Source organism: Jatropha curcas, chromosome 4, assembly GCF_041381405.1.
Source record: "Jatropha curcas cultivar XTBG-Jc1 chromosome 4, XTBG_Jcur_1.0, whole genome shotgun sequence".
Classification (NCBI taxonomy): Eukaryota; Viridiplantae; Streptophyta; class Magnoliopsida; order Malpighiales; family Euphorbiaceae; genus Jatropha; species Jatropha curcas.
In genome coordinates, this window is record NC_143154.1 from 25,202,628 (window position 1) to 25,227,973 (window position 25,346).

A 25,346-nucleotide genomic window follows, 5' to 3' on the forward strand; every position below is an offset into this window, starting at 1 on the left:
TTAAAAATTTCAAAATCTCTTGTTTGGCTTGAGTGAAAATATTAAGAGAAATATAAAATAAATTTATTTTACACAATTTTTAGCATAATTTTCACTTCATTTGGTGAGAAAAATGAATAATATCATTTTACGCTTTTATTTTACTTTCACCCTTGTTTTACTTCCTTACTCTTTCCAAACATAACATTAATGACCAAAGCTCCAGCAATTGGATAAAAAAGGACTATTTAGGATGACGAAACCAAACCTTTGATATTCGATCAAACAATGAGACTACTTAAATAATTTGGTCATATTTCAAGAGCTTAATGTGTTGTTTCACCCTGAATTTTATGTTTCATTGCAATTTTACTCCGATTTGAGCTTTATATCAATTTCACCCAAAATTTTGACATTTTATTACAATAACACTCTAAATTATAATCAATACTTAAATTGTAATAATATATATGTTTATCCTTGACGCTAGACTTGAGTTAACTTAATACATTTGTGTTAGTGAAAGAGCTTCGGTTAATAGTAAGGACAATTATTATTATTATTTTTAATATTTTTAAAGTATATCTTTAATTGATGATAAGTAATATCTAAAAATTATTTATTTGATACATGGATGCTGTTTTTTTTAAAAATAAAGAATATAATTATTATTATGATTTGATTTTAATATAAATTTTTAAATAATTATAAAGCAAAGCAAAGCTAATATCATTTAATTTGACTCATAAATTATTAAAGATTGTCACTGCCTTTTTCTTTATCAAAATAGAATATAAGATATCATATAATTAATTATAATTGATAATTGTAGAATAGAAAATATATTTATTTAATAATTAAACTTAATAAACTTGTATGAATGAGTAAACTCGTATTAAGTTAACCAAAAGTCAAGAGCAAGTTTCATAAGTATTAAGTTAACCAAAAGTCAAGAGCAAGTTTCATATTAATGTTTTTTTTTTTTTTTTAAATTTTAGGATGTTATTGTAATAGAAAATCAAAATTTAGGATGAAATTGATATAAAAGTTAAAATAAAGTGAAATTGTAACCAATATAAAATTTAAGCAGCAACGAGCGTATTTCAAGGATAAAATAATGATTTTGCCTTGATTATTTTTGTTGCGATCGTTACAAACAAAAAAAAAAAAAAAAAAAAAATTAAGAGTATCCAAAAACAGTAACAGATTCACTTCCCATACAAAAAAACAAAGTATCTCTTCTCCCTTCTTAAAACAACACTTCCCTGCTAAAAGCCAAATCTCACTTCACCACTCTCTTCTCTCTGTCACTTTCCCTGCAAAACTTCAATTTCCAAAACAGAAAGTGAGGAGCAGAGTTGTTTTTTTCTATGGGGGACCCGCTAGAGAGATTGGGATCGGAGACTGAGGTCGCAGGCCTTGAAACGAAATTGAAAGAGGACCTCTGCATGGAGATCGACCCGCCATTCAAAGAAAACGTTGCCACCGCAGAAGACTGGCGGAGGGCTCTCAATAAGGTGGTCCCCGCCGTGGTTGTATTACGGACAACTGCTTGCCGCGCTTTCGATACTGAGTCGGCTGGTGCTAGTTATGCTACCGGTTTTGTTGTTGATAAGCGTCGTGGGATTATTCTCACTAATCGACATGTCGTAAAGCCTGGTAGGATTATGTTTGTGTGAATTTGAATTGGGATTAATTGGTGTTTGTGTAATTTGGAGGAATTGGCAATGTTAATGTTAGTGAGAATGGTAAAGCTAGAAACCTTACAATGTGCGATCAATAGACATGTTATCAAGCCAGGTAGGGTTATGTTTTGTGTATGTTTTTATGAATTGGTATTAGTTGGCTTGTGTAATTTTGAGTAATTAGTGTTACTAATGTTAATTGTAAAGCTGTAAACTTTATAATGCGTGCGGTAATTATTTCTTGAGAAAATATGGAAATTAGTACTATTGAGCAATTAGAAACATTAATCTTAAGTAAGAATGAGTAAATTTGGAAACTTTATAATGTGTGTGCTTATCGTCCCTTCAGAGAAAATGGATAGTAATTTCAATCAATCGGTGATGTTAATGTTAATGAGAAAGGAAAAGTTATAAACTTTATTATGTGAGTGCTTATTATTGTTTGAGAGAATTGACATTAATAATTTCGAGCAATTAGGAATAGTAATGTTAATGAGAATAAGCAAAGTTAGAAACTTTATAAATAAGACGTGTGTGTCTGGAGATTGTTGGTTGAGAAAATAGGGAAAGTGAAACAATTGATATATATATATAATTTTTTTTTTTTTTTTTTTTTGCTTTTTAGTTATAAGGTAGGCAACGCTTATGTTTTTGGAGTGGGAATCACAGTGCTAGTTCATTTCACCATGATTTGGGTTTTGTATTATGATTGGGAAGAATGAACATTTTCTTAGTAGGAGTGGAGAAATCCAAGAGTCTTCTCAGCTTAGGTGGAAGGCGAAGAAGGCCCCTTAATTCATTTTCTAATTAGAAAAAATTTTGAATTATAATGCAAGGTAGAAACTTTTCATAATATTTGTCAATTAGATTTGTGGATGCTTATGTTGATGGAATTGAGAACTGATTAGTATTAAATTTGCTTGCAAATTATTGTATTTTTTTTAACAATCCATTTCCTTTTAGTTTGTTTCTGTTTCTTTGAAGTAGGGGATTCAGGAGGTTAGACTTTTATGGTATTGGGTTGCCATGAATTCTAATTGGTCCTAATTGTCTGAGTGTTTGCAGTAAAATTGTTATTGAATATAGCATTTTAATTAGTTCCATTTTTAAAATGCTTTTAAATTTACCATAAAAACAAAGCAGTATTCCTTCACACCCCACTTTCTCTTCTGGATTATGAGGTTCCTTTAATGTAGGTTTGATATCGTGGTGATTGCTATATTGCTTATCTCATTGCTGAAGTTTTTGAACTGCCATAATGTCGGTTTGAATATTTCATGTTCTAACTTGAATATCTGATTTTGGAGATTAATATAAGATAGTGATAGTGTTTGGATATGTTCTCGTCAGCAATGAATTTTATTGTGATTATTGTTACGAATTAGTATTAATTCCTTCATATGTTAGAGTGAGATGAGATACTTGCACTGTGAAGGACTTATTACACATTCAGGTTCCACATAAGAAATATTGCAGGTGCCTGGTTCCTGTGAATGAAACTGTGAATTAAATGCTTTGATGAAGAAAAAAGTTAAAGAATATTTGGACTAAAGAACTAATAAAACAGAAAAAGAAAAAAAAGGAGAAGGGGTGGGGGGGGTTGGCGGATGTCAAAAACTACTCTCACTTTTGATATGAATAGTTAGGTTTTACATTCTAAAGAAGGGTTCAAGGTTTTTAATCTTGGAAATTTTGGTATGCTGAGACAGAGAACAAGGTATGTTTTTTGCTATTATGTCATGAGAACTTTCAATTACCTGTGGCATGACATGGCTAGAACAGGAAACAATATTTTTTTTTGTGGTAAAAGAAAATACATGCTGCATGTATTTGGAAATCCATACATGGATGCATAGGTATATGTGTGCATATATATGTGGATGCAATTTGAAGCGATTATGTTGTCCCAGCCGCATTGTCATCATCTCACTTCCTGTTCAGTGACTGCTTCAGCCAAGTCTTCAGAATAGACGCAAACGCAAATTAGAGGCTCAGCCAGTAGCTACGTGCTTATAGGAAGGATCCACTTCTCTAATCGGAGTTTGAAACTTAGCCAATATCTAGACTCGGTTTTAGCTGCTTTACAGATTTGATAATTTGTCTATGGATTGTTCTTTGGATTTCTTCTCATGTTTTATTTATTCTATTTTTGCAAAATGTACTACAGGCATTTTATTCAAGAGCTGGCCTTGATAGGATAGGCATTCTGTTTTTTTGAGAATAAATAACAATTGATGAATACACCTTTTGTATGTGTAATGCTATGTTCACTTTATGTGAATAATCAAGCACATAGGGACATTTCTTGCCTAGGCTGGATTTATCTACACCCATCTTACTTTAGGTGGGTTAAACTTGTGATGGATGGGACCCACCTCATGGGTCACATACACCCAGAATAGGCAAGAATTCTCCCAAGCATAGACAATAGAAGCAAGTTGTGAAGGATTACTGTACTTCATATTTCTTGGATGTCTCAGCAAGCAAATGAATGGTGGCTATGTAACATGGAGCCTATTTTCTTTTTGTTAAAAATTTATTAACCTCACTAACCCTCATTTTTTTGTAAGTACTTAATTTACTTTTTATTTTTGATTTGTAGGACCTGTAGTCGCAGAGGCAATGTTCCTAAACCATGAAGAAATTCCAGTACATCCTGTGTATAGAGATCCTGTAAGTAGAATTTTTTTTTTTTAAAGTTGTTTTCATGAATTTTTTGTGATCATTTTTCAGTTTTTCATTGTGGTTTCAAATATGCATGATACTTTCCCCAGAATGAAAAACTTTAAAGCAACAATCTCCACAATAAAGCCTTAATCCCAAACTAGTTGAATTTAGAAACTTAAAAACGTTATGAGATTTTTATATGCTAAAATGAGTTCAAGAAGTTAAAAATAAGAGACTGATAACTAGGGATTACTATGGTGGCCAACAATCCTTGATTTAATATCTACTTTCACAAGTGCAACTCCATCAATTGTTGTCTGATTCATTTTGAAACCTCATTTGTGAGATGGGGAGGATTTGGTGATAGGAAGAAGAAGTTGAGCCAAAAAAAAAAAAAAAAAAACCGCTTTTAACTTGTACATCGAAATGGATTAAAGAAATAAAACCAAATAACTAAGGTGCTGATGCTTTAGAGATGTTTGTCAGATTAAATGGGGAGAATTTGGTGTTAGAAGGGGTGCTGAATTCCTGCAGATTATGCTTTTTTTGGGAGTAATGTGGGCCATTTTTGTGTTTTAATGTATTGTGGGGAAGATGGTTTTCTTAACTTATTTGTGGGCTCTTGAAGAAGTGTCTTTAGGTGCTATTAAGAATGATTGGAGGTTATGTATTAATTGTTTCCATGTGTTTTGCTTAGTTTAGGATGATACTTATCCTTCAAGCTTTAATCCTTATTCTTTTGGCTTAATATTTGTTTATTTGTACAATAAAGTATGCTTTTCCATTGCATCTCTTATAAAAGGTCAAGGGTGGTTCTAGAACGAATTTGGATTTATAATTATTTTTGGGTAAATCTCATTAATGTGTATATCTTTCGTCTTGGTGTGGTTTTAACATTTTCCATGTATCTCAGGTTCATGATTTTGGCTTCTTTCAATATGATCCTAGTGCAATTCAATTTTTAACCTATGAGGAGATTCCTCTTGCTCCTGAGGCAGCTTGTGTTGGACTTGATATCAGGGTCGTCGGTAATGATAGTGGTGAAAAGGTATTTCCTCATGAAGTTCTTTTCTATTCTTAAGATGGTTTTTTTTTTTTTTTTTTTTCTACTGTTGAAAGGTTTTCTAAATTTACATTTTATTTGTCCATTTAGAGAGGTTGAAGAATTTAAGTACTTTTTTACAATTTGAAAGTTCTGGATCCAAACACAATTCAAAATTGCAATCAGAGAACCCATGTTACTTACAGAATAATGTCCAAAATACATGAAAGAGAACTGACTATAAAATCGAATTACTTCACTATTAAACAAATCAAGACACGTGTTTGAGATCTCAGGAGAAAAGTTGAACTAGTTATTTCAATGCCAAACATTCTCTTGAGAAAAAATTGCAGTTTATAAAACTTAGGCTAGCTTTTAAATATGCATGTGTACTCTTACACTCTGTTTGGAAAGGGGGGATGTGAGGGTAGGGAAGGAAGGGTGGGACGAGATAATGGAATATTCTCGTTTACTTGTTTGGAAACTAGTGAAAGTGAGGGGGGAGAAGAGTTTTAGGGGTTTTTAGCCTCTTGGGTCCACCTCAATCTATCACCCCAAATTGGGGTGAAAATGAGCTGAAAATTAATGGATTTACAATTTTAGCCCTGTAATTACCTTTTATAAGTGAAGGGCAATATAATAATTTGGACACTAAAAAATTAATTTTTCCTTTTTTCCCTCCTCTTTTCACCTTGTTTTCCAAAACTAGAGGGGATAGCAATTTCCACTCACACGCTTTTGGATCTCTCTATCTTCACCCCCTTCCTTTTCTCCCCCCTCTTGGTTTTTTTCCAAACAAAGTGTTAAATAAATTGAGAGGGCATAGAAATGCATATAGAGGGAAAGTAATCCATGCCGGTAGTTCTTTAAGAAAAAAAATTCAATTGTGCAAGCATCAAACAAGTGAAGGCATTACATACTTGGAGAACTCACAATTTTTTTCACTATTGATATTCCTTTGTTGGTTTGCTGAATTTCAGGTTTCTATTTTGGCTGGTACTCTTGCTCGTCTGGATAGGGATGCTCCGCATTACAAAAAGTATGTGATACATTTGAAAATATTGTCTTTGAATGTCCCCTTCATTGTAGGACAATGCAAATTTGCAATAATAAATAAAATGAATTGTTTTGAAGTTTGAACTTGATTCCTTCCATGATTATTGCACGCATAGTACTCTCATTCTCATTATTATTTTTGGTTTTCTTTTAGCCTGCAAGTTCTTATTCATTGTTTCTTCTTTTAATTTGATGGAAGAGAATATGGGATGAGCTACTGATATCTACCCAAATATATTGCATCTTTGATTTGAAAATGATCTAGAGGATGGTTTACATGAAGTATGAGGTGGAACCAAAACAAAGTTCTGACTATTTCCTTTAACTGGCATAATATATTAGATTGGAAGAGAATATGGGATGAGTTAATGATATCTACCCAAATATATTGCGTCTTTGATTTAAAAATGATCTAGAGAATGGTTTAAATGGAGGATGGTTTAAAACAAAGTTCTGACTATTTCCTTTAACTGGCATAATATAGTGGATCATATTTGTTATGAATAATATGTAACTTAAAATTACTTTTATAATTTAATCTATTGACAATATCTCATGAGTCATAGATGGAAAAGGGATGGATGGATAACAAGTGAATTGGCATTTGTCTTGCAAAAACATACGATAGTTGCCCAGATGTAATTATATAGCAGTCCTTTTGGTATTTATGTCCATATTATTGTGCCATATAACCCTGATAGTCAAACCAAGCACATTATTTTTATTGATGCAATTCTATTATTGTCTTTCTAGAACTCTGTTAACCATGAATGTCTTTTGGTGTAGGGATGGGTATAATGACTTCAATACATTCTACATGCAAGTAAGTAGCTCAATTTTGCATACTAGTTCTACCCGTTGCAGATATATAATTTCAATTAGTTCAATAAGTGGGTCACCAATTATTTTGTTGTTTTTACATGTTGCCATTTTTGACTTGACTTTCTCAACTAGGGTACCTCATGGGTGTTGGGGGTGTGAACCACAATAACCTGTTATTTTTCTGTAGGATTGCAATATATATATATGAGGCCATGGTATAATATTTGTGATGACCGAATGGTTTTGGTCATTTTGGTAAATTTTTTTAATATCTAAATGCTTTGAAATGTTAGGAGTTTAAGAAACTAGTTAATTAGCTTAGCTACATAAATTCGTTGTGAATAGGTTAAATATTTTCATTAGACTGCTTTTGGGATTCCAAATTAAATGTCATATCTTTCTCTAATTTTGTTGAATATATTTATGCTGAGAAACCTTCTGTTGCTTCTGTGGAGCATGTGCTCGTTGTTAATTTGTGGTATATTACTTTGGCACGTTGCATGCATCTTGCTACTCCTTGTTGTTTTGACTTTTGTTTTTCTTATATTTAGGCTGCATCTGGTACTAAAGGTGGTTCGAGTGGCTCCCCAGTGATTGATTGGCAAGGCAGGGCAGTGGCCTTGAACGCTGGCAGCAAGTCTTCTAGTGCTTCTGCATTTTTCTTACCTTTAGAACGTGTGAGTGTTCTATTATTTACAATTTACTAGATACTTGGAATGCCATAAAAAAGGTGTAACTAGAGTGTCTAAGGTTGTGAATTAGTTGTGACCAAAATATTTTCAACACAATAAGAGAAAAAATTGCTGTGAAGCAAGGTGAAGGAGAAAATTGCTGAGGGAAGTTAAAATAGATATTTAGAAATGGGGAGGGCTAACCATGCAGAGCCACAACGTACTACCTGGATTGGTGGAGTCGAGAAAGTCATTTTGGGGTTACTCTTTGGCTGTCATCAACTTCCACAATGATGTAAGGAAATGTTTAGGTTGTCTTCTTCTTCATCTCACTCGCCAAGTTCCTCAATGGCATGAAACCTTTAGGTTTATTTATCATATCTAAGTTATACACTTGAGGAGCATCTTTTTTATGTTTAGTGATTAATGTAGTCATGGGGTGTGCCCAAGTGAACGCACCTTAGGCCAAGGATTGATCACATGTTAGGCTTTGGCTTTGCACTTTTGAAATGGGCATGTTGAAGGTGCTGTAATTGATTAATAACTTTAATGCGTTAGTATATTAACTTTAGATACTGACCTTTGTTTTATAGAAGTCTTAAGAACAGGAAGCTCACATCAAGTGCCCTAAGTTGTGTTGTGGTTTCTGTCTTATGTGTGCCTCTTCATAGTAACATATCATGAAAGTCTGATATGTATGCTCCTCATATTAGGCCTGTTTTTCTCTGCATGTTTAAACCCATGCATCCGTAATTGTCAAAATCGCGAGTTAAATTGCATGATTTGTGAGTTTACAAGTCAAAATCAAAGAATCAATTGACATGTACCTAAAATCAAATATGGATAAAATCGCATAATATTGCCTGAAAAAGGTTAAAATCATTGAACAATTTTATGATGTTACTATTTTTTGTTCTTAATATCTTAACTATATTTTATTTTTTAAATGTCATTTTATTAAAATATTATTCTTTCCGTCCCATTTTGTTTACATGGCTTGATAAAACACGCATATCAAGAATTTAGTTAATAAAAATTATTTTGCCTTTTTTTTATCTTTAACTCATTAAGATATTAATAAAAGTTATTCATTTGATGAACAATCATTAAGGTTATTATTGGAAAAATAATTGTTAAAATATATAAATTTGGAAACCTTGCAAACATTTTGGGACATTCCAAAAAGGAATAACAAGCGAACAAAATGGGACAGAGGGAGTATTGTTTATGATATCTAAAACCTTTATGATCCTAGTTTACATTTGGTTTTATCAACATCTCTCTCTTTGATCCTAGGTGAAAAAACGATTTTCATAACCATGCATATTACTTTTATTTTCTGTTGATTTGTTAATATTTGTTTTGTATCTGAAAGGGGTATTCAAGACAGAAACCTTACTTTTTAGCTGCCAAAATAAGATACATTTATATCCAGCAGCTAGTTCGATCTTTTGGTTGAATTTTTCTTTTTTTCTTTTTTTTTTTTTTTTTTTTTTTTTTTTTTTTTGTGGAAAAAAGGCTGAAGGCATAAAAAGAATATAGTCTAGAATATATCAGAAGAGTACAAAGAGTGCACAAGAAAACACAAGCCTTGCTGCTGTAAAGATGAGAAGTTACAACTGGATTCTGCATCATGAATCGATTAATTTGAATTATTTAATTAGTTGTAGTGAAGTATGAGCACTCTCGACCATGTGTAAGTGGCTTGAAAGACAGGAAGATTCATATAGCAGACCTTAGTTAGTTGTCATTGGCTGTCTTATGTTTCTATTTATTAATAACAAATGATCTAAAAGTTCCTGTTTCAAAAATTTCTTTCCCGCAAAAAGTATTTCAAATTCTTTTCCTCTTTATAATTTGCACTACTATTAGTTTGATCAGAGCGGATATTGGAAACAACGGATTCATATAGCTGATCCCTACTAGTTTGGGACAAAGGCTTAGTTATTGTTGTCATTGTTGTTGCGCAGACAAGTAGATGCCAAAACTATGACAATCCTTGGCCAAAGTCATGGTTTACTCCTTTGAGTTTCAAATGGATTCTGGTAGCTGCATTGTTTCCCTTTCAATTATTATTGAATTTTTGAGTTAGTTTAAGGATCGGTACTTGAAATTTATCAGCTGGTGGCATTATGCATTCATGTTGTTGAAAAACTAACTAAGCAAACTGCCTGGTACCCTAGCTGGTAAAGGGAATAGCTGATAGCAGCAGCCCAGTATAATTTAGGATAACCTAAAATTTAAAAAGATTGTGGAATTGGCTATCCTATTAAAGAACAGATGGGAAATCAAAGCTTTTTACACACACCTGATTGGATCTCTTCTCAAATTTACAATGTCATTTGATTTGCAGGTTGTAAGGGCTCTAAGATTTCTGCAGAAGGGGAGAGATTCTTATGCAAATAAATGGGCAGCTGTAACTATACCTCGTGGTACGCTTCAGGTTTGTTGTTGATGTTATCCTTGTAGAGTTTTTGGTCAAATATACTTTACCTTTAACATTTCCAAAAGTAAAATCTTGCAAACCAAAAGGTTGAACATCTGTCTGCAGGTTGGGCATGATTTCTTTTATTGCTAATTTATGTCAATAGAAATTGATACTTCCACTATATAACTCTTGCAATTTGCTGAAAGTCAGCACATCTCTTTTCTTCCTGTCCCTGTTTAAAGTGAAATATTTTGCAGCAGTCATATGAATTATAAAACTTTCTTTTTATTATTCATGTAAAACTGGTATCTGCACTGTGCTACTTTTAAACATATTTTATTCTTTTTAGGGCTGGTTTGGGCCGTTTGGCCTTATAATGTAAGTATCTTACATTGCGAATTGTGGATCTAGATATAGACAGATTTAATGGAAAATCAAATTGAGGGTCATATTGCTACTTATTATGGGGTTCTTTTCCTTGTAAGCTATTTTGAATTTCTGGAAATAAGAGCTTATTAGAGTACAACGAACAAAACCACCACCTTTAGAGGAAAGAAACAAAAAACACCTTTCCTTTTAGAGGAATACTGATTTCGTTTTCTAGTTAGTATGCTAGAGGGATTCTTTTATACCAGGTAGTGGCACTTTAGGGAAATCCAAATTAAATACAAAGGACATGAACAAAACTAATGTTAACTACACAAAAAGGAAAACTAATTCCTTATTCTAAGCTACCCATAAAAGAAACAAGAGAAAACTATAAAGAAAAACTAAATATAATTGGCGTCTTTATTTGTCTGCACATTTCTTGTGCCTCTGAGAAAATATGCACAGTCTTGGTCAAAGGGAACTACCTTCATTAAACTCTGTTCACTGGCTTGCTGCTGCTCCTAATCCCAACATTTTACTGCATTATTTTTTGGACCCTTAGATAGGGAATGCATCTCCTTATAAATCCTAAAAGAAGAATGGACAAATCATGCTTTACACGCTTGATAGAAGCCAAAAAAAAAAAGTCCCTAACTTTTGGTCATGCATGACTACTTGATGTGGGAATAGTTTACTATATCATTACAGGATTACTTGCAAATATGGGATACCTAACATCTCTGAACTTTTGAGAAATTCCTTGTGATGAAGCTTAAATGATTTGCATGGAATATGAGAGTTGCAAGTTGACAGAACCACTAAATGTAATTTAATGATATAGATATTCTATTCTAGTGTGGTAATGATATTTGTCCAGGAAATGAGTTCAAGCATATAAAACTTTGTTAATCCTATTACTCCTTCGAGAGATGGAGTACCTTGGGTTGGGTAGTTGATGAACAGGTTTGGTTAGTAAATTCACTATGCGTGACAGGTTCAGCGGTCTGGGTACCCGCTATATGATACTCGTTTAAGGCTTAAAAAATTTTAATTTTCGGTGGAGGTGAGATTTAAACCCATGACCTCTTCGAGATATTAAAACCACTTACTATTAAGCTTCTCTAAATAACTTTGTTAATATTATGGCACATAAAAGTTATATTTTAATTTTTTTAATAATAGTTATATTTATAATCGGTGAAATACAAATATTTTGAATAGTGATTATGTAATTCCTCATATATAATATTTGAGTTGAACTATGTAATTCCTTATATGTAAATAATTTAGTCATTAATTACATAATGACTTATGTGGAGTAAGACGTTTTATGTACATAAAAAAATATGATTTAGATATTAGACTTATAACTATGCATATGCATATGCATATTAGTATTATGAATACATATATCATTAATTTACCTATTCTATATGAATTAACTATACATAAAGAATATAATCAAACATAAATAATTGAAATAACTATTTAAGTAGGATGGATTGATAAAGAAATTTAAAGCCGTCGAATGAGAAGGTCTATACTATTACAATTTGACTGGCTGTTACGCACAATATCGAGTTTTGGGAAGAGAAGAAATGATATGTCCACAAGCCTAGTATGGCAGAGTTGAGCTTAACTAGTAAGGATGTTTGGAAGTTCAGAAAGGATTGGATAAGAAATGAGTTCATTTATGGGAAGGCTATGATGCACATCCAATTAGAGAATCAACGGAGATGGTTTGGATGTCTATCATTGGCTGATTAATGCTGGTTGGGAAGTTAAACATATCAAAGTTGTGAGTAGAATAAATGAGGGGTAGACCTAGGATGATGAGGGGCGAAGTACTTTAGGACAATTGCTTTATTATGTTAAATGAAATGTTTAAGCTAAAGTGAACATTTTGTGATAACCAGATGGTGGTTGTTGATGCCATGCAAGTACTTCTACATAATGATAGAGGGATTATCATTTTATGATTTAGCATTGATTTTTTTGTTGTCTAGGTGACATTTCTCCACAAAGGATTTGATGAGATACGCCGACTTGGTCTCCAAAGTGAAACTGAGCAGGTATCTAGTTCTTAAGTATTTCTTTATTCTTTTGTTGAAATGGATAAAAGCTATGAAGGTTAGTGGTTCATGGGTACCTTATTGTTCTTTTGACTGCTTTAGATGGTACGGCATGCATCTCCACCAGGGGAAACTGGAATGCTCGTAGTTGACTCTGTGGTGAGTGAAGATATTGCCTAAATTCTTGAAGCAAAAGAATAGAAGGAAAGTGTAGATAATGTTGCCACTTTTTTCAGGTACCAGGTGGCCCCGCTCATACACAGTTGGAGCCAGGTGATGTGCTTGTTCGAGTGAATGGTGAAGTAAGTCATGGATTTAATCACATGGAACTCAATGCTTTATTGCAATTATGTTTTTCTAGATGAGTTTAGGTATTTTAATTGCTGGAGTTATTTTTTTATTATTAATTGCTATCATTATTAAAGATTACGAACTGAAATTGATGCTCTCCTTCATTTCTACTTCTCTCTCTCTCTCTCTCTCTCTCTCTCGCTCTCTCTATCTATCTTTTGTGCCTCTTAGGCTTTAACAAACATTTGATTTTTGCTCTCTTTCTGGCATGTCGTCCTGTAATATAATTTATCTTATGGCAGGTAACTACACAATTTCTTAAGCTGGAGAGTTTGCTTGATGACTATGTTGACCAGAAGATTGAGTTACAGATTGAAAGGGGTGGCACTTCCTTGACCGTCAATTTGGTGGTAAGACTTATTCTTGGCTCCGGCTAACATATTTTCTCCTTATTCTTCTTTCTCTTTAAATTCTTGATATTTGTTACGAACATTTGTTGATTCTTCATTTTTCATAGGAGAATGTTTGAATAAGTTGATTGGTCAAAATTTGAATTCTACCAACTTCATATTTGCTTGATCCTGGTGCAGCATCACGTTTAATGGATGTGCAGATTCATCAATTCAGCAAAACTTGCAAGAAAAACCCTAGTTTTCTGGATATGATGTCAGAATCTATTATAATGGACAAACTAGAGAGCATTAAGTAATTCAGTTAATGATAGAACTGCTGTGTTGATTACTTTCTTGTTAGCACAATGAATTACTAGAAAGTGTGCTTTCTGTGGGCCTTTAAAACAGTTGTCAATTTGTGCCAAAAATGGAGCAGATAAGCTTACAACATTAAAAGGCCATTCCAAATGGAGATTGGCAATTTAGTGAATGTTTATTGTTTTGACAGATAATTTCTTTCACAATCAATTGCTGGTTTTTCTGCACGTTTCCTTGTTTACCATATTAAATATCTATCTGTTTGCGTGCGTACGATCCAAATTTGCCTTTGACATTTCAGCATGCATGAATTTCTGAAATGGGGCTATTGATTGTAAACTCATTTCTCATTAGTGTTGCAGTAAAGGTCCTGCAAAAGAATATGTGCATGTTTGTTTTAGAATGTCTGTTCTTTTGTGGTGGCCTTTGCTGGTTTGTTATTATGCTCTTTTGTCCTTAAGCTGTGATCTCATATCTTTTCTTATGTAACAGTTTTTAACCTATTTATGCTTCAGGTTCAGGATTTGCATTCAATAACTCCTGACTATTTCTTAGAAGTAAGCGGTGCTGTGATACACCCTTTGTCTTACCAACAGGTATGTCGAATTTTGCAGCCTTCTCTGTAATATTTTTCTTTATCACATATTGGATTCTCCGTTTCACTCAATTTATCATAGGGTTGAGCAAGTTTGGATGTATAATATTGAAGCGCTCAGTTTGTTGCTGACCAGTTGGGCAGCTGATGTATTTCATGTAGTTAACATAGTGTGCCGCGTATCTGCCTTCCATATTTTTTGGAGTATTATTCTACATGGTCTGTAGAACATACCATAAATTCTACTGACATTTTTCTGTTGTACATTTTAAGTAGCATCATCTTTGATCTTGCTACCTTACTTGGAGCATATTCTTTTCTATAAGTGATTCCTTTTCCTTGACTTGGTTAATTCACTCTTCCTTTGAACTTAACTAGAGTGTACTGTGTAGAGTCAGATTTGCCTGGGATTGATTTGCAGTCTTATCTATCTTATTATTGTCAACATCTTGAAATTTTACCTTTTGTTTCAAACAGGCTAGAAATTTTCGTTTCCAATGCGGCCTGGTGTACGTTGCGGAACCTGGGTAGGTTTTATTAAATTCATGCTGATATTCTGCTTGTATCACATCTGTTTACTTCTGTATATTAAACGCATTACTTTTGCATTTTTTATTTGTGATTACTCTTTATTTATGTTAACCACAAAAAGAAAGATTTCAATCATAATCTGATATCTGAACTGAATGCATTGCCAGCAATTCTGATCAATGATCCAATGGAAATTAAAATTTTTCTATGAAGTTTAAGAAAGTTGGTAGGCCTTCTATTAGCTGGCTTAAGTTAGAGTAGCTTGTGTTTATTCATCAATATTCAGTCTTTTGACCATACTTGTAGATGTTTAATGTCAATAATTACAGTGAACTGAAGCAATAATGACTAATCTCACAACACCTCATGGAAATATTACAAACGCCCTTTTAAACAATATTGTTTCATTTGCTTGTTGCAGATATATGCTATTTCGAGCTGGAGTTCCTCGCCATGCAATCATTAAGAAGTTTGCTGGTGAGGAGATATCACGGCTTGATGAACTAATTTCTGTTCTCTCTAAGCTGTCCAGGGGTGCTAGAGTTCCATTAGAATATGTTAGCTACACAGATCGTTATCGAAGTAAGGTATGAGATAGCTATCTATTTACCCTTTTGGATTTAGGTAGATAACGTTGTTCCAGTTTTTAATTAAGGGAAATTGTAGAGCAATTCAGTAACTTAACAAGTTGCTGCTCTTCCTCACCTTGCTTTGAATGGCCAAATGCATGCAATGTGAGTGTTATTGATTGTAATTAAAAATGAGCTTTGGGCTGTTGAGTAAATAGTGAAGTCTCTTCACAAGAATATCAGTCTGTGTGGAGTGACACTAAGTATGAGGATATTGGTTTAAATTTGTTGGTTCCTGTGATGCAGTCTGTCCTTGTTACAGTCGATCGCCATGAATGGTATGCCCCTCCACAGATATACACTCGTGATGACAGTTCTGGTTTGTGGACGGCAAAGCCTGCCTTTCAACTTGAGTCACTGCAAGTTTCATCTCATGCTAATGATATGGCACAGGGCCCAACTAGCCAAACTATTTTGCTGAGTGGAGGGGCAACTCATATGGAACATGTAAATCAAGGTGATAACCCAGAATTGACTGACGGTGTTACCAGTATGGAAACCAGTTTTGAACATTCTTCTGTGGAACCACATTCTCGGGATGAATCTGATGTAGGAACAAAGAAGCGGAGGGTATCAGATTTATCTGCCAATGGAATTGCTGTTGCTGACTCTTCCTTACAGATTGAAAGTACAGAAGTGAGGTTGGATAATCCAAGGACCGTGGAAGATGAAGTTTAAGAGACTATCAAGGTGCAACGGCAGCAGCAGCTAATGCATCACTTGCAGAGAGTGTGATAGAACCCACTCTTGTAATGTTTGAGGTAAAACTTGATCCAATCTATGTTATTATTGTCTGCAATCAACCAATCTCTTTTGTTAGTTGAGTTGATTTCTTGTGATATGACTCTTGTTTTTGTTTCCTTGTTAGTCTATCACATGTTTTCATTATTTAAATATTTTTTTAACCAATATGGCTCCTTTATTTTCTTGTACTGATTAAGCTGGTGAAGCAGTAGGCTTAGAAAAATGGCTTAACCTTACGTTACAAATGAATTTTTTCATCCCTCCTGTTCCTTTTCAGCTTATATGTTTTTGAATGTCCTCTGCTCCATTGAGTATGTTTCAGTGTGAAAGTAACCTTGTAGTTCTTGTTGCATTCACAATATTTGATAGTAAAAATAGTACTAGTGGAATCTGATCATCTTTACTTCACATTGGTTTAGATGTTATTACCAAACATAAGCATGCCATTATATGTTTCCATCTAATAGACTTTATATACAATGGCATTTCTGCAAAATAGCTCCTCTCTTAGTTTGTGTTCTGATTCCTGAAGCGCCAATCTATCTTCAGTATATTGTGTTAGAGGTTTAAAAGGCACTATTTTCTGTTACCATTTTATTTAGGTATTCTTTTTGCTATATTAGCAAAACTAGCATGAGTCCTTCAAAGTTTTCTATTCTGTCTGCCTTATGAGATCTTATTTACTTGTAAAAAAATAATATCTAACATGACTTGTTGACATGTATAACTGCAGGTTCATGTTCCACCATCAATTATGCTTGATGGTGTCCATTCACAACATTTTTTTGGTACTGGTGTTGTTATTTATCATTCTCAAGATATGGGATTGGTTGCAGTTGATAGGAATACGGTTGCAATATCCGCATCAGATGTGATGCTGTCATTTGCTGCATTTCCAATTGAAATTCCAGGGGAGGTAAATTCTTTACTAGCAAGTGATACTGAATGAAAGCATATTGTTTTGACTGATTCGTGTGTACCACTCCAGGTGGTTTTTCTTCATCCCGTTCATAATTTTGCTCTTATTGCTTATGACCCCTCGGCCCTTGGAGCTGTTGGTGCCTCAATGGTTCGAGCTGCTGAATTGCTTCCTGGTAGGTTCACCTATACAGCTTTCTGTATTTTCAGCGCTAAAGTTGTCTTTATGTTTTAAGTGTGTACTATATGACTTAGATTCTGATGTTCTCTATTTTTGCTTGGTTCAAATTTTTATCCCCAATTCTTAATCAGGACATCTTTGGTTCAGTTGGTTAGCAAAATTTGTTTTTCAAGTGGAATTTTTTGTTATTCCTTCCTATGAATTCATTTCTGAGTACACTTGTGTCTTCTTTCTTTGGAAATGCTTGCTTTTAAGGACTGATATTTATGTTCTTGGATAGAGCCGACATTACGTCGTGGGGATTCGGTCTATCTTGTGGGTTTAAGTAGAAGCCTACAAGCAACATCAAGAAAATCGATTGTTACCAACCCTTGTGCTGCTTTGAATATTGGCTCAGCTGATTGTCCTCGTTATAGAGCAACAAATATGGAAGTCATAGAACTTGATACTGGTAAGGAATTACATCATAATGAACCAAAATTGAGCTTTGATCTTGTGTTTTAAATCTTCTACTCTAATGGCATCTTCCAGACTTTGGGAGCACATTTTCGGGAGTGCTAACTGATGAGCATGGAAGGGTTCAAGCAATCTGGGGAAGCTTTTCAACTCAGGTATAGCTATTAGTTAGTTGCCATTACCCATGTCTATTCTGAGATCGTGACGTTATGATGCTTTGGTTTTTATTCCAGTTGAAATACGGTTGCAATACCTCAGAAGATCATCAATTTGTTAGAGGCATCCCTATTTATAAAATCAGCCAAGTTCTTGACAAAATTGTACGTGGTGCAAATGGACTACCTCTTCTCATTAATGGTGTCAGAAGGCCAATGCCACTTGTCAGGATTTTGGAGGTTGAGCTTTATCCTACTTTGCTTTCAAAGGCTAGGAGTTTTGGTTTGAGTGATGATTGGGTCCAGGTATATGTTTTTCTGTACAACTAATATGCTCTCTTTCTTGGGAAACATCAATTTTTTTCCATTTGAATTTCTGAAGATGTAAGAGAAAACAATCTTTCTAATTTTCTCATTTTCTCATTTAAGTACTTTGTCAAAATGTAGCATTCACAGGATTTCAGTGAACAATATTTTGATATCGGCTATTAAGTTATCCTAAAACATAAATTTTTTATATGGTTAAAGCCGAGTAATTGAAATTAATACTCATGTTCTATCTAGATTTAATATGACATTTATGGTGCATAGATTTGTGGAATTTGATAGTTTTTATCGTTTGTCAACTGAATGTCTCTTATCTTTGCAATTTCTTCTATGCCCTTTGGCTAACCTGACATTTGTGACTAACTTGATAATAACCAATATATTTCACTCAGTAAATTTACAGAATTTCAAGCTTTATCATTTTGTTAGTCTAGATACTGCATTGATTCTTAGATAAGATACCATCAACCTATTTTTGAACTTCATAGATAAGTTACCATCAACCTATTTTTGAACTTCACTTATTTGAGGGATGGCAAAACCGGATCCATTTAAATTTGGCTTTAAAAAAAAAAAACCCGATCCTCTCATTGAGCGTCCCTTTTGTTTACTTTTAAGCTAAGCCTATGTTTTTTTTTTCTTTAATTTTTTTTAGAATAGAACCCACTCCAAACCTAATCCACTCTGATACGGAGCAGATGTTGGGGTGAGTGGGCGAGTATATATTTAATCTTGCGGGTAGATACAGCTATAAGAAAACCTGCCCCGCACCCGACCTATTGTCATACCTAATTTATATATTTATTCAAGTATAGGAAATGGCTAGCTTCTCGAAGTTGTCAATTGACTAGTTTAATATGTCTTCTAGGCTCTTGTCAAGAAAGATCCAATTAGACGACAAGTTTTACGTGTTAAAGGATGTTTGGCTGGATCAAAAGCTGAAAACCTATTAGAACAAGGGGATATGGTTTTGGCAGTCAACAAAGAGCCTGTTACTTGCTTCCGAGACATAGAAAATGCTTGCCAAGCTTTAGATGAGAGTGGTGGCCATGAAGGGAATCTTAACATGACCATTTTTCGACAGGCAAGAAACTGTATGCTATGTATTCTTCAATTTTTCTGCTCTCATTTGCTTATAAAGGTAAATGATGTGAACATGTTCTTTGTGTTTCCAGGGACGTGAAATTGATCTTCTTGTAGGAAACAGATGTTAGGGATGGGAATGGTACAACACGTGTAATAAATTGGTGTGGTTGCATTGTTCAGGATCCTCATCCAGCAGTCCGTGCTCTTGGATTTCTTCCTGAAGAAGGTCATGGTGTATACGTGGCTAGGTAAGGCTTTTGCTTGAGTTTGCAAAATATTGTAACTTTCTTTAATTTGAAATAGCCATGAGAACAGAGTTCCTGTGACCGACAGGAATTATACTGTTTCCTGTATTGAGTTTTTCCTTGAAGCATTAACGTGCTAGCTTATCCACCTCTAAACTGGGTGTGGCAAAGCTTCATTAGTTCCCAGATTCCCAGAGCATATATAAAGTAGTATCTTTCCAAATAACCTTCAGTCCTGGCCAATAATAGCTTGTTCTTTTTTAAATCAGCCCTGACCACCGAGCAACTTTTATTTAATGATTTGTGTTGTAAAATTTCAGCCAATGATTCGTTTTTTTGTTCTTGGGTTTTAGGTGGTGTCATGGAAGCCCTGTACACAGATATTGTCTATATGCTCTTCAATGGATTGTTGAAATTAATGGAAAACCAACACCTGATTTAGATGCTTTTATTAATGTGACAAAGGTAATATCTTTATTAGTTAAATGTTGAGTTGTGATAACGCATAGTTTTTGCTAATGGTAGTATTAAAACTTATCAGGAATTGGGGCATGGTGAGTTCGTCAGAGTAAGAACTGTCCACCTTAATGGGAAGCCTCGAGTGTTGACATTGAAGCAAGATCTGCATTACTGGCCTACATGGGAATTGAGATTTGACCCCAATACTGCAATGTGGAGTAGACAAACGATCAAGGAATTGGATAAATAAAAAAGGAGTCTGTGCACATACACTTTACTTTAGGAAGGAGAAGGAATAACAAATCATGTAAAGGCTATTGGTAATGGGTGTATATCATATTAGTTTTTACATTTAAAAATATAATGACCACTTATTAGCAAAACTCCTATATTTTGAATTGAATAAGGGAAAATTATAATGTTTTAGGCCTTTATCTATTATTATTATTTTTTTTTTTTTTTTTTTTTGCTTTATTATGCAACTTTTGCCAAATTTACTGTTTATCCTGTGAAACTTTCCTCTCGCTCTTGTATTTTCTCTGACTAGGCATGCACACAGTCCGAACAACCTGATCCAACCAAATTCAATCTGATGGATTGGAAATCATAATGGCTTGGTTGGGTCAAATTCTTTATGGTTCACGGGTTGAATTGAATCATGGTTTGAATGGATAATCTTGTAAATCTGACCTAATCTGGAAAAATTAACAAATGTAATTTTTTGAATTTTTTTAGGCTAAATGCGTCATGGTTAGGTTAAATTCTTTTTGGTTTGTTTCAAAATATAGTTTATTTTCATTTTTTGTATTATAGTTAAATCCTTAAATTGTTTATTATATTTGTATTAAATTTTATATTATTTTCAATAATTCTCATTAAGTCCCACTTATTATTTCAATATTATAATTATTTATGGGCATAATACGAAAGATATACGAATAAAATTGTCCTTTAACCATAATAATTGTTATTTTTTAGTCTGTGTAAAAATAATACGTGTAATATTTTTTTGAAATGGAGGGCGCATTTGTTTACCACACTAATGCGGAAAAAAATTATGAGCTGACGTGATTTTTCTTTTTAAAGAAGTGAACACAACTGTATTATGTAGGGATACGTTGTAAAATTTTAATTAATAAATTTTAAACTCAAGCATTTTCAATCTTTTTTTTTTTATTTTTGAACAAAGAATCAAATATTGAAGAGAAAAGAAGAGAGAACTAAATAGTATATTTTTCCACTCAATTATTAGAATAAAAATTACAAATTTCCTATTTTGTTAAGATTTGGAAAGCAGTAAATAACAGATCCGATTTGATATTTAAAGAAATAAAAAAGAAAAAAAAAAGGTCAACTTGCTCAAATATTATTATAAAGAATCAGAATAATATCATATATATTAATTTCTCATTTAGTATATTCCTATTATGGAAAATCTCTAATCAATAGTTATAGGGCATCATAAATCTCTCTCTATATATAACGTGGTTGATGAGTTGAACCACCATCCTCAATCTCTCTCTCTCTCCTTTACATATTCTGAACTTAACTCTTAGTCTTAGTCTGTCTCTCCCTTTTAACAATGAAGAAGAGAGAACTTATAATGACGCCTTTTGATTATTGTACTTTTGCTTCGAAATATCCGGTGATCCCAGCATTTCAGCGATTTAAAAAACAGCATAAAAAGAACGTGGCCAGGGGCGTTGGTGGTGGAAAGAAAATTTCGGATTTGTTTTGCATGAGTTGCTTGAAAGAGATGATTCAAGTGTCTCCTACATATCTTGAGAATCAAGAATTACTGAAGAAAGCTAATCCTGAGAATCAAGAATTGATGAATCTGATCAGAGATTCACAAAAAGCGGATTTGGAAGCTCTTCAGAAACGCGTTTTGCTTGTCCAGACAATAGTCGAACGTAGGTTGGAAATTTTACGATCAGACGAATTTTAGTTTGTTTTATTTGCTTCGCTTTTTTTTCAGTTAATTAATCTTGATTTTACAATTAGTTATCTATTGTAAAATTAAGTTAATTGACTAGAAACAAAGCAAACAAACAAACTAAAGTTGAGGGTTTTTGTTTGCTATTAGGCCTTCAAAAAATAAATAACTACCAATTATGTGCGAACATGTTTAGAAATTTAATTACTCACTTCGTTTCAAAAAGAGAGTCCATCTTTTTTTCGCATTGTGGTTAATCTTTTAATTGTCTACTAAATTATTTTATTTTCAATAATATTTATTAATTATTAATTATTATTTCAATACGCGTGTTATTTAAGATGAGCATAATAGTAAAATTATATGAATAAAATTATTTTTTAACTATATTTCTTAATCTGCGTGAAAATAAAAAGTGAACGATCTTTTTGAAATGGAGGTAGTAATAAGTTTTAAACTCTAGCATTGCCAATTTTTTATTTTTATTTTTATTTTTTAGTAAAGAATCAAATAATGAAAAGAAAAAAATCCATCATTAATAATAAAAAAATATAAGTTTCCATTTTATTATGCGAGGAGTGGTTTTGAATTCGAATTCTTTCAATCACAATAATTTTCATCAGTTTGGTTATATATATATTATTTCTGTCCAATATTGACCCCTTAGTAAATTTAAAAAAAAAAAAAAAGAAAAATTAATACTATAACCATTCTCAAAAAATAATATCAATAATAATAATACTATAACTTCATTCATATATTCCTTTAAAGAAAAAAAAGAAGCACGTGAATTCAATGGGGGTGTTGCCCACTCAATGGGAGTTAAAACGACTTGACTCCTTTGTTTTATTTTTTACTGCATTTATTATTTTAATTTGCACATTTATTACCACAATCCATAAAGTTTTAAATTTCTGACCTCATAAATCAAGTTCACCTAAACATTATTGCATATGATTTAATCATATTGATTTTAAATTCCACTATTTCCTCGATGGAATCATTTAAATAAAAAAGAAAATCCTTGATAGAAGTTTATAAAAATTCCAAAATGCAATTTTTTTTTTTCCAGCAAGATTATGGTAGGCGCAATTAATAATTAGTGAGCAGATTCTCAACCTCATAATCCCTCATCGTTATCAGTATATGGGAGTGGCATAGAATGTGTGTATGTGTATATACATACAGTGGTCCATCCAAAACTAAGAATTCAGAAATAAGTAGATTTCAGCTCTGCTTATCTTGTACTTTTATCAAGTACAAAGTCATAAATTTACTTATTTACTCAACATTTACTTCTTTTATAAACTTTTCCAGAGGAAACTTTTCTTTTCTTTTCTTTTTTACCTTAAACGGTGTAAAATTGAATATTATTAATTATGTGGTTGAGTGCTCCACATCTCTTTATACAGCCAAATTAATTTTTTATTTTTGAATTATTTGAATTTACATTACTAATTTCACGTTGGCGGTTGACAAGTTCCTTAAAGTTTTTTATTTTTAGATTTGCATGAAAATTAATTTATTGAAGCAAATTCAATTTTATTGTCATTAATTGTAAAAATTAATCATAAATGCATAACCACTAAAAACACTTTTCTTTGCCAATACTTAAAAAGAAAAAACAAGACCACACTATATAAAGAAAAAGGGGAAAAATGAAAATTTCTTGGGGAAAAAAAACATATTCTAATTATTTTTTTTAATTTATAGAAATTAAAAATACAACAATCTTTATACAACATTGCACATAATCATGCATAAGAAAGAACAATAAATTGCTTGTTGCTACACTTAATTAAATTAAAACCATGAAGTAAAAAATAATACCAAAATCAAAGATGAGATGATTAACATTCCTTCCTTTGTAACGTATTGCTAGGGAATATTCCGGTGGAGGAGGGTATTTGTAGTACCATGGAAAATAAGGCAAGATAGGGTTAGGAGGAGGTGGTACATGGAATTGAGGAAAGACATTTGGTACGTCCCAACCGGGTGGTGGATAGTCAATTGAAGGAGGTAGCAAAGACGGAGGCGGCGGGGGCAACAGCGGCTGTTGTGGTGACGGTGGTGGTGGGCATTTTATAGTGGGTATTGGAGGAGGTTGACAAGAATAGGGACATACATTATTAGTAGGTATTGAAGTTTGGGTAGGGATTGTGTTTGTAGTAGTTTGTGACATAAATTTGGAAGGTGAACCAAATAAAATTAAAATGAAAAAAAATTTTGCTTGAATGAAATTTTTTTTGGCCATTTGGGCATTCGATATGGAAAAACAAAAAGGAGAGAATGAGAGAAGCTTAAGTAATAAAAGGCTAAAAGGAGGATAGCATGTGGGTATGGGATGTGTGGTGTGCTATTGAAAGGCTTTGAGGCAAAAATATTTGGTGTGTGAGTGATTGAATCATTATTGGGAATTTTGAAAGCAACCTCTATATATTTGGATAGGTGTATTGTTTTATTTTTTAAAAGACATAAATGGATATTTCTACTTTATTTATTTGGATAGTGACTTTGATTTAACGCTTGGTTGAAATAAAACAAACAATTACTTGCATTTATAGGATATTGTCTTTATTATTGAATTATAATAATTCCAAATTTTTATTATATATTTATATTTAAATTGAATTTGAATATTTGATAAGATTTGTATTAAGAGTTAGATAATAAGAATAAGAGTTTCATTTTCTTATGATCAACAAAATTTGACTCTCTTTCAAAAAAAAAAAAAAAAAAAAAAAAATTTGTGCAATGAAAAGATTGTATGCTTAAAGACAAACAATGCAAATTGTAGGGTATTATGTGTAATCAATGATTGTGTTATCGTATTGTGAAAATTAATCACTCGACAAACTAATTTTAGTATGCTTAAAATCAATTTATTTTAATTATTGGCCAAAAACATAATTTCACCCTGAAACTTTACTCTTTTTTTATGTGGATCTTTGAACTTTACACATATTACAATACGTAGCAAAAATGCAATATGAATTGTCAAAAACAATAATATTAATCCAAATTGTACCCCATATAGCAAAAACCCTGAAATTTACCGAACAAAAATATAATTTTTTAAAAAGATAATCAAAAATACAGATAATATAAACAAATAATTTCATATTTTTCCATAAATAAATATTTTACTTATACATATTTCATATTTATGTGAAACAACCCGAATTTTTATTTTCAAAACATTTTCCAATTAAATTTAATGAACCGACAGCCTAGAAATTTATATTAGTATTTTAGTGCGAACACTGTGAGAAACCAAACCGAAAATCGATTG

General features: G+C 32.6%; 1 protein-coding gene across 1 annotated transcript; it reads left to right on the forward strand.

Moving 5' to 3' along the window:
• Window positions 1–1,176: 1,176 nt before the first annotated feature.
• Window positions 1,177–20,577, forward strand: LOC105648202 (protease Do-like 7). Its single transcript, XM_012234514.3, is given in 26 exon segments — window positions 1,177–1,638; window positions 4,267–4,337; window positions 5,245–5,379; window positions 6,354–6,412; window positions 7,216–7,252; window positions 7,803–7,928; window positions 10,276–10,365; window positions 12,726–12,791; window positions 12,894–12,950; window positions 13,028–13,093; window positions 13,385–13,492; window positions 14,308–14,388; window positions 14,865–14,914; window positions 15,340–15,505; window positions 15,794–16,222; window positions 16,225–16,308; window positions 17,025–17,207; window positions 17,280–17,385; window positions 17,671–17,841; window positions 17,922–18,001; window positions 18,080–18,307; window positions 19,197–19,412; window positions 19,504–19,527; window positions 19,529–19,662; window positions 20,013–20,124; window positions 20,201–20,577. Coding segments are annotated over 26 exon segments (3,336 nt in total). The 5' UTR covers window positions 1,177–1,349; the 3' UTR covers window positions 20,369–20,577.
• Window positions 20,578–25,346: the final 4,769 nt, after the last annotated feature.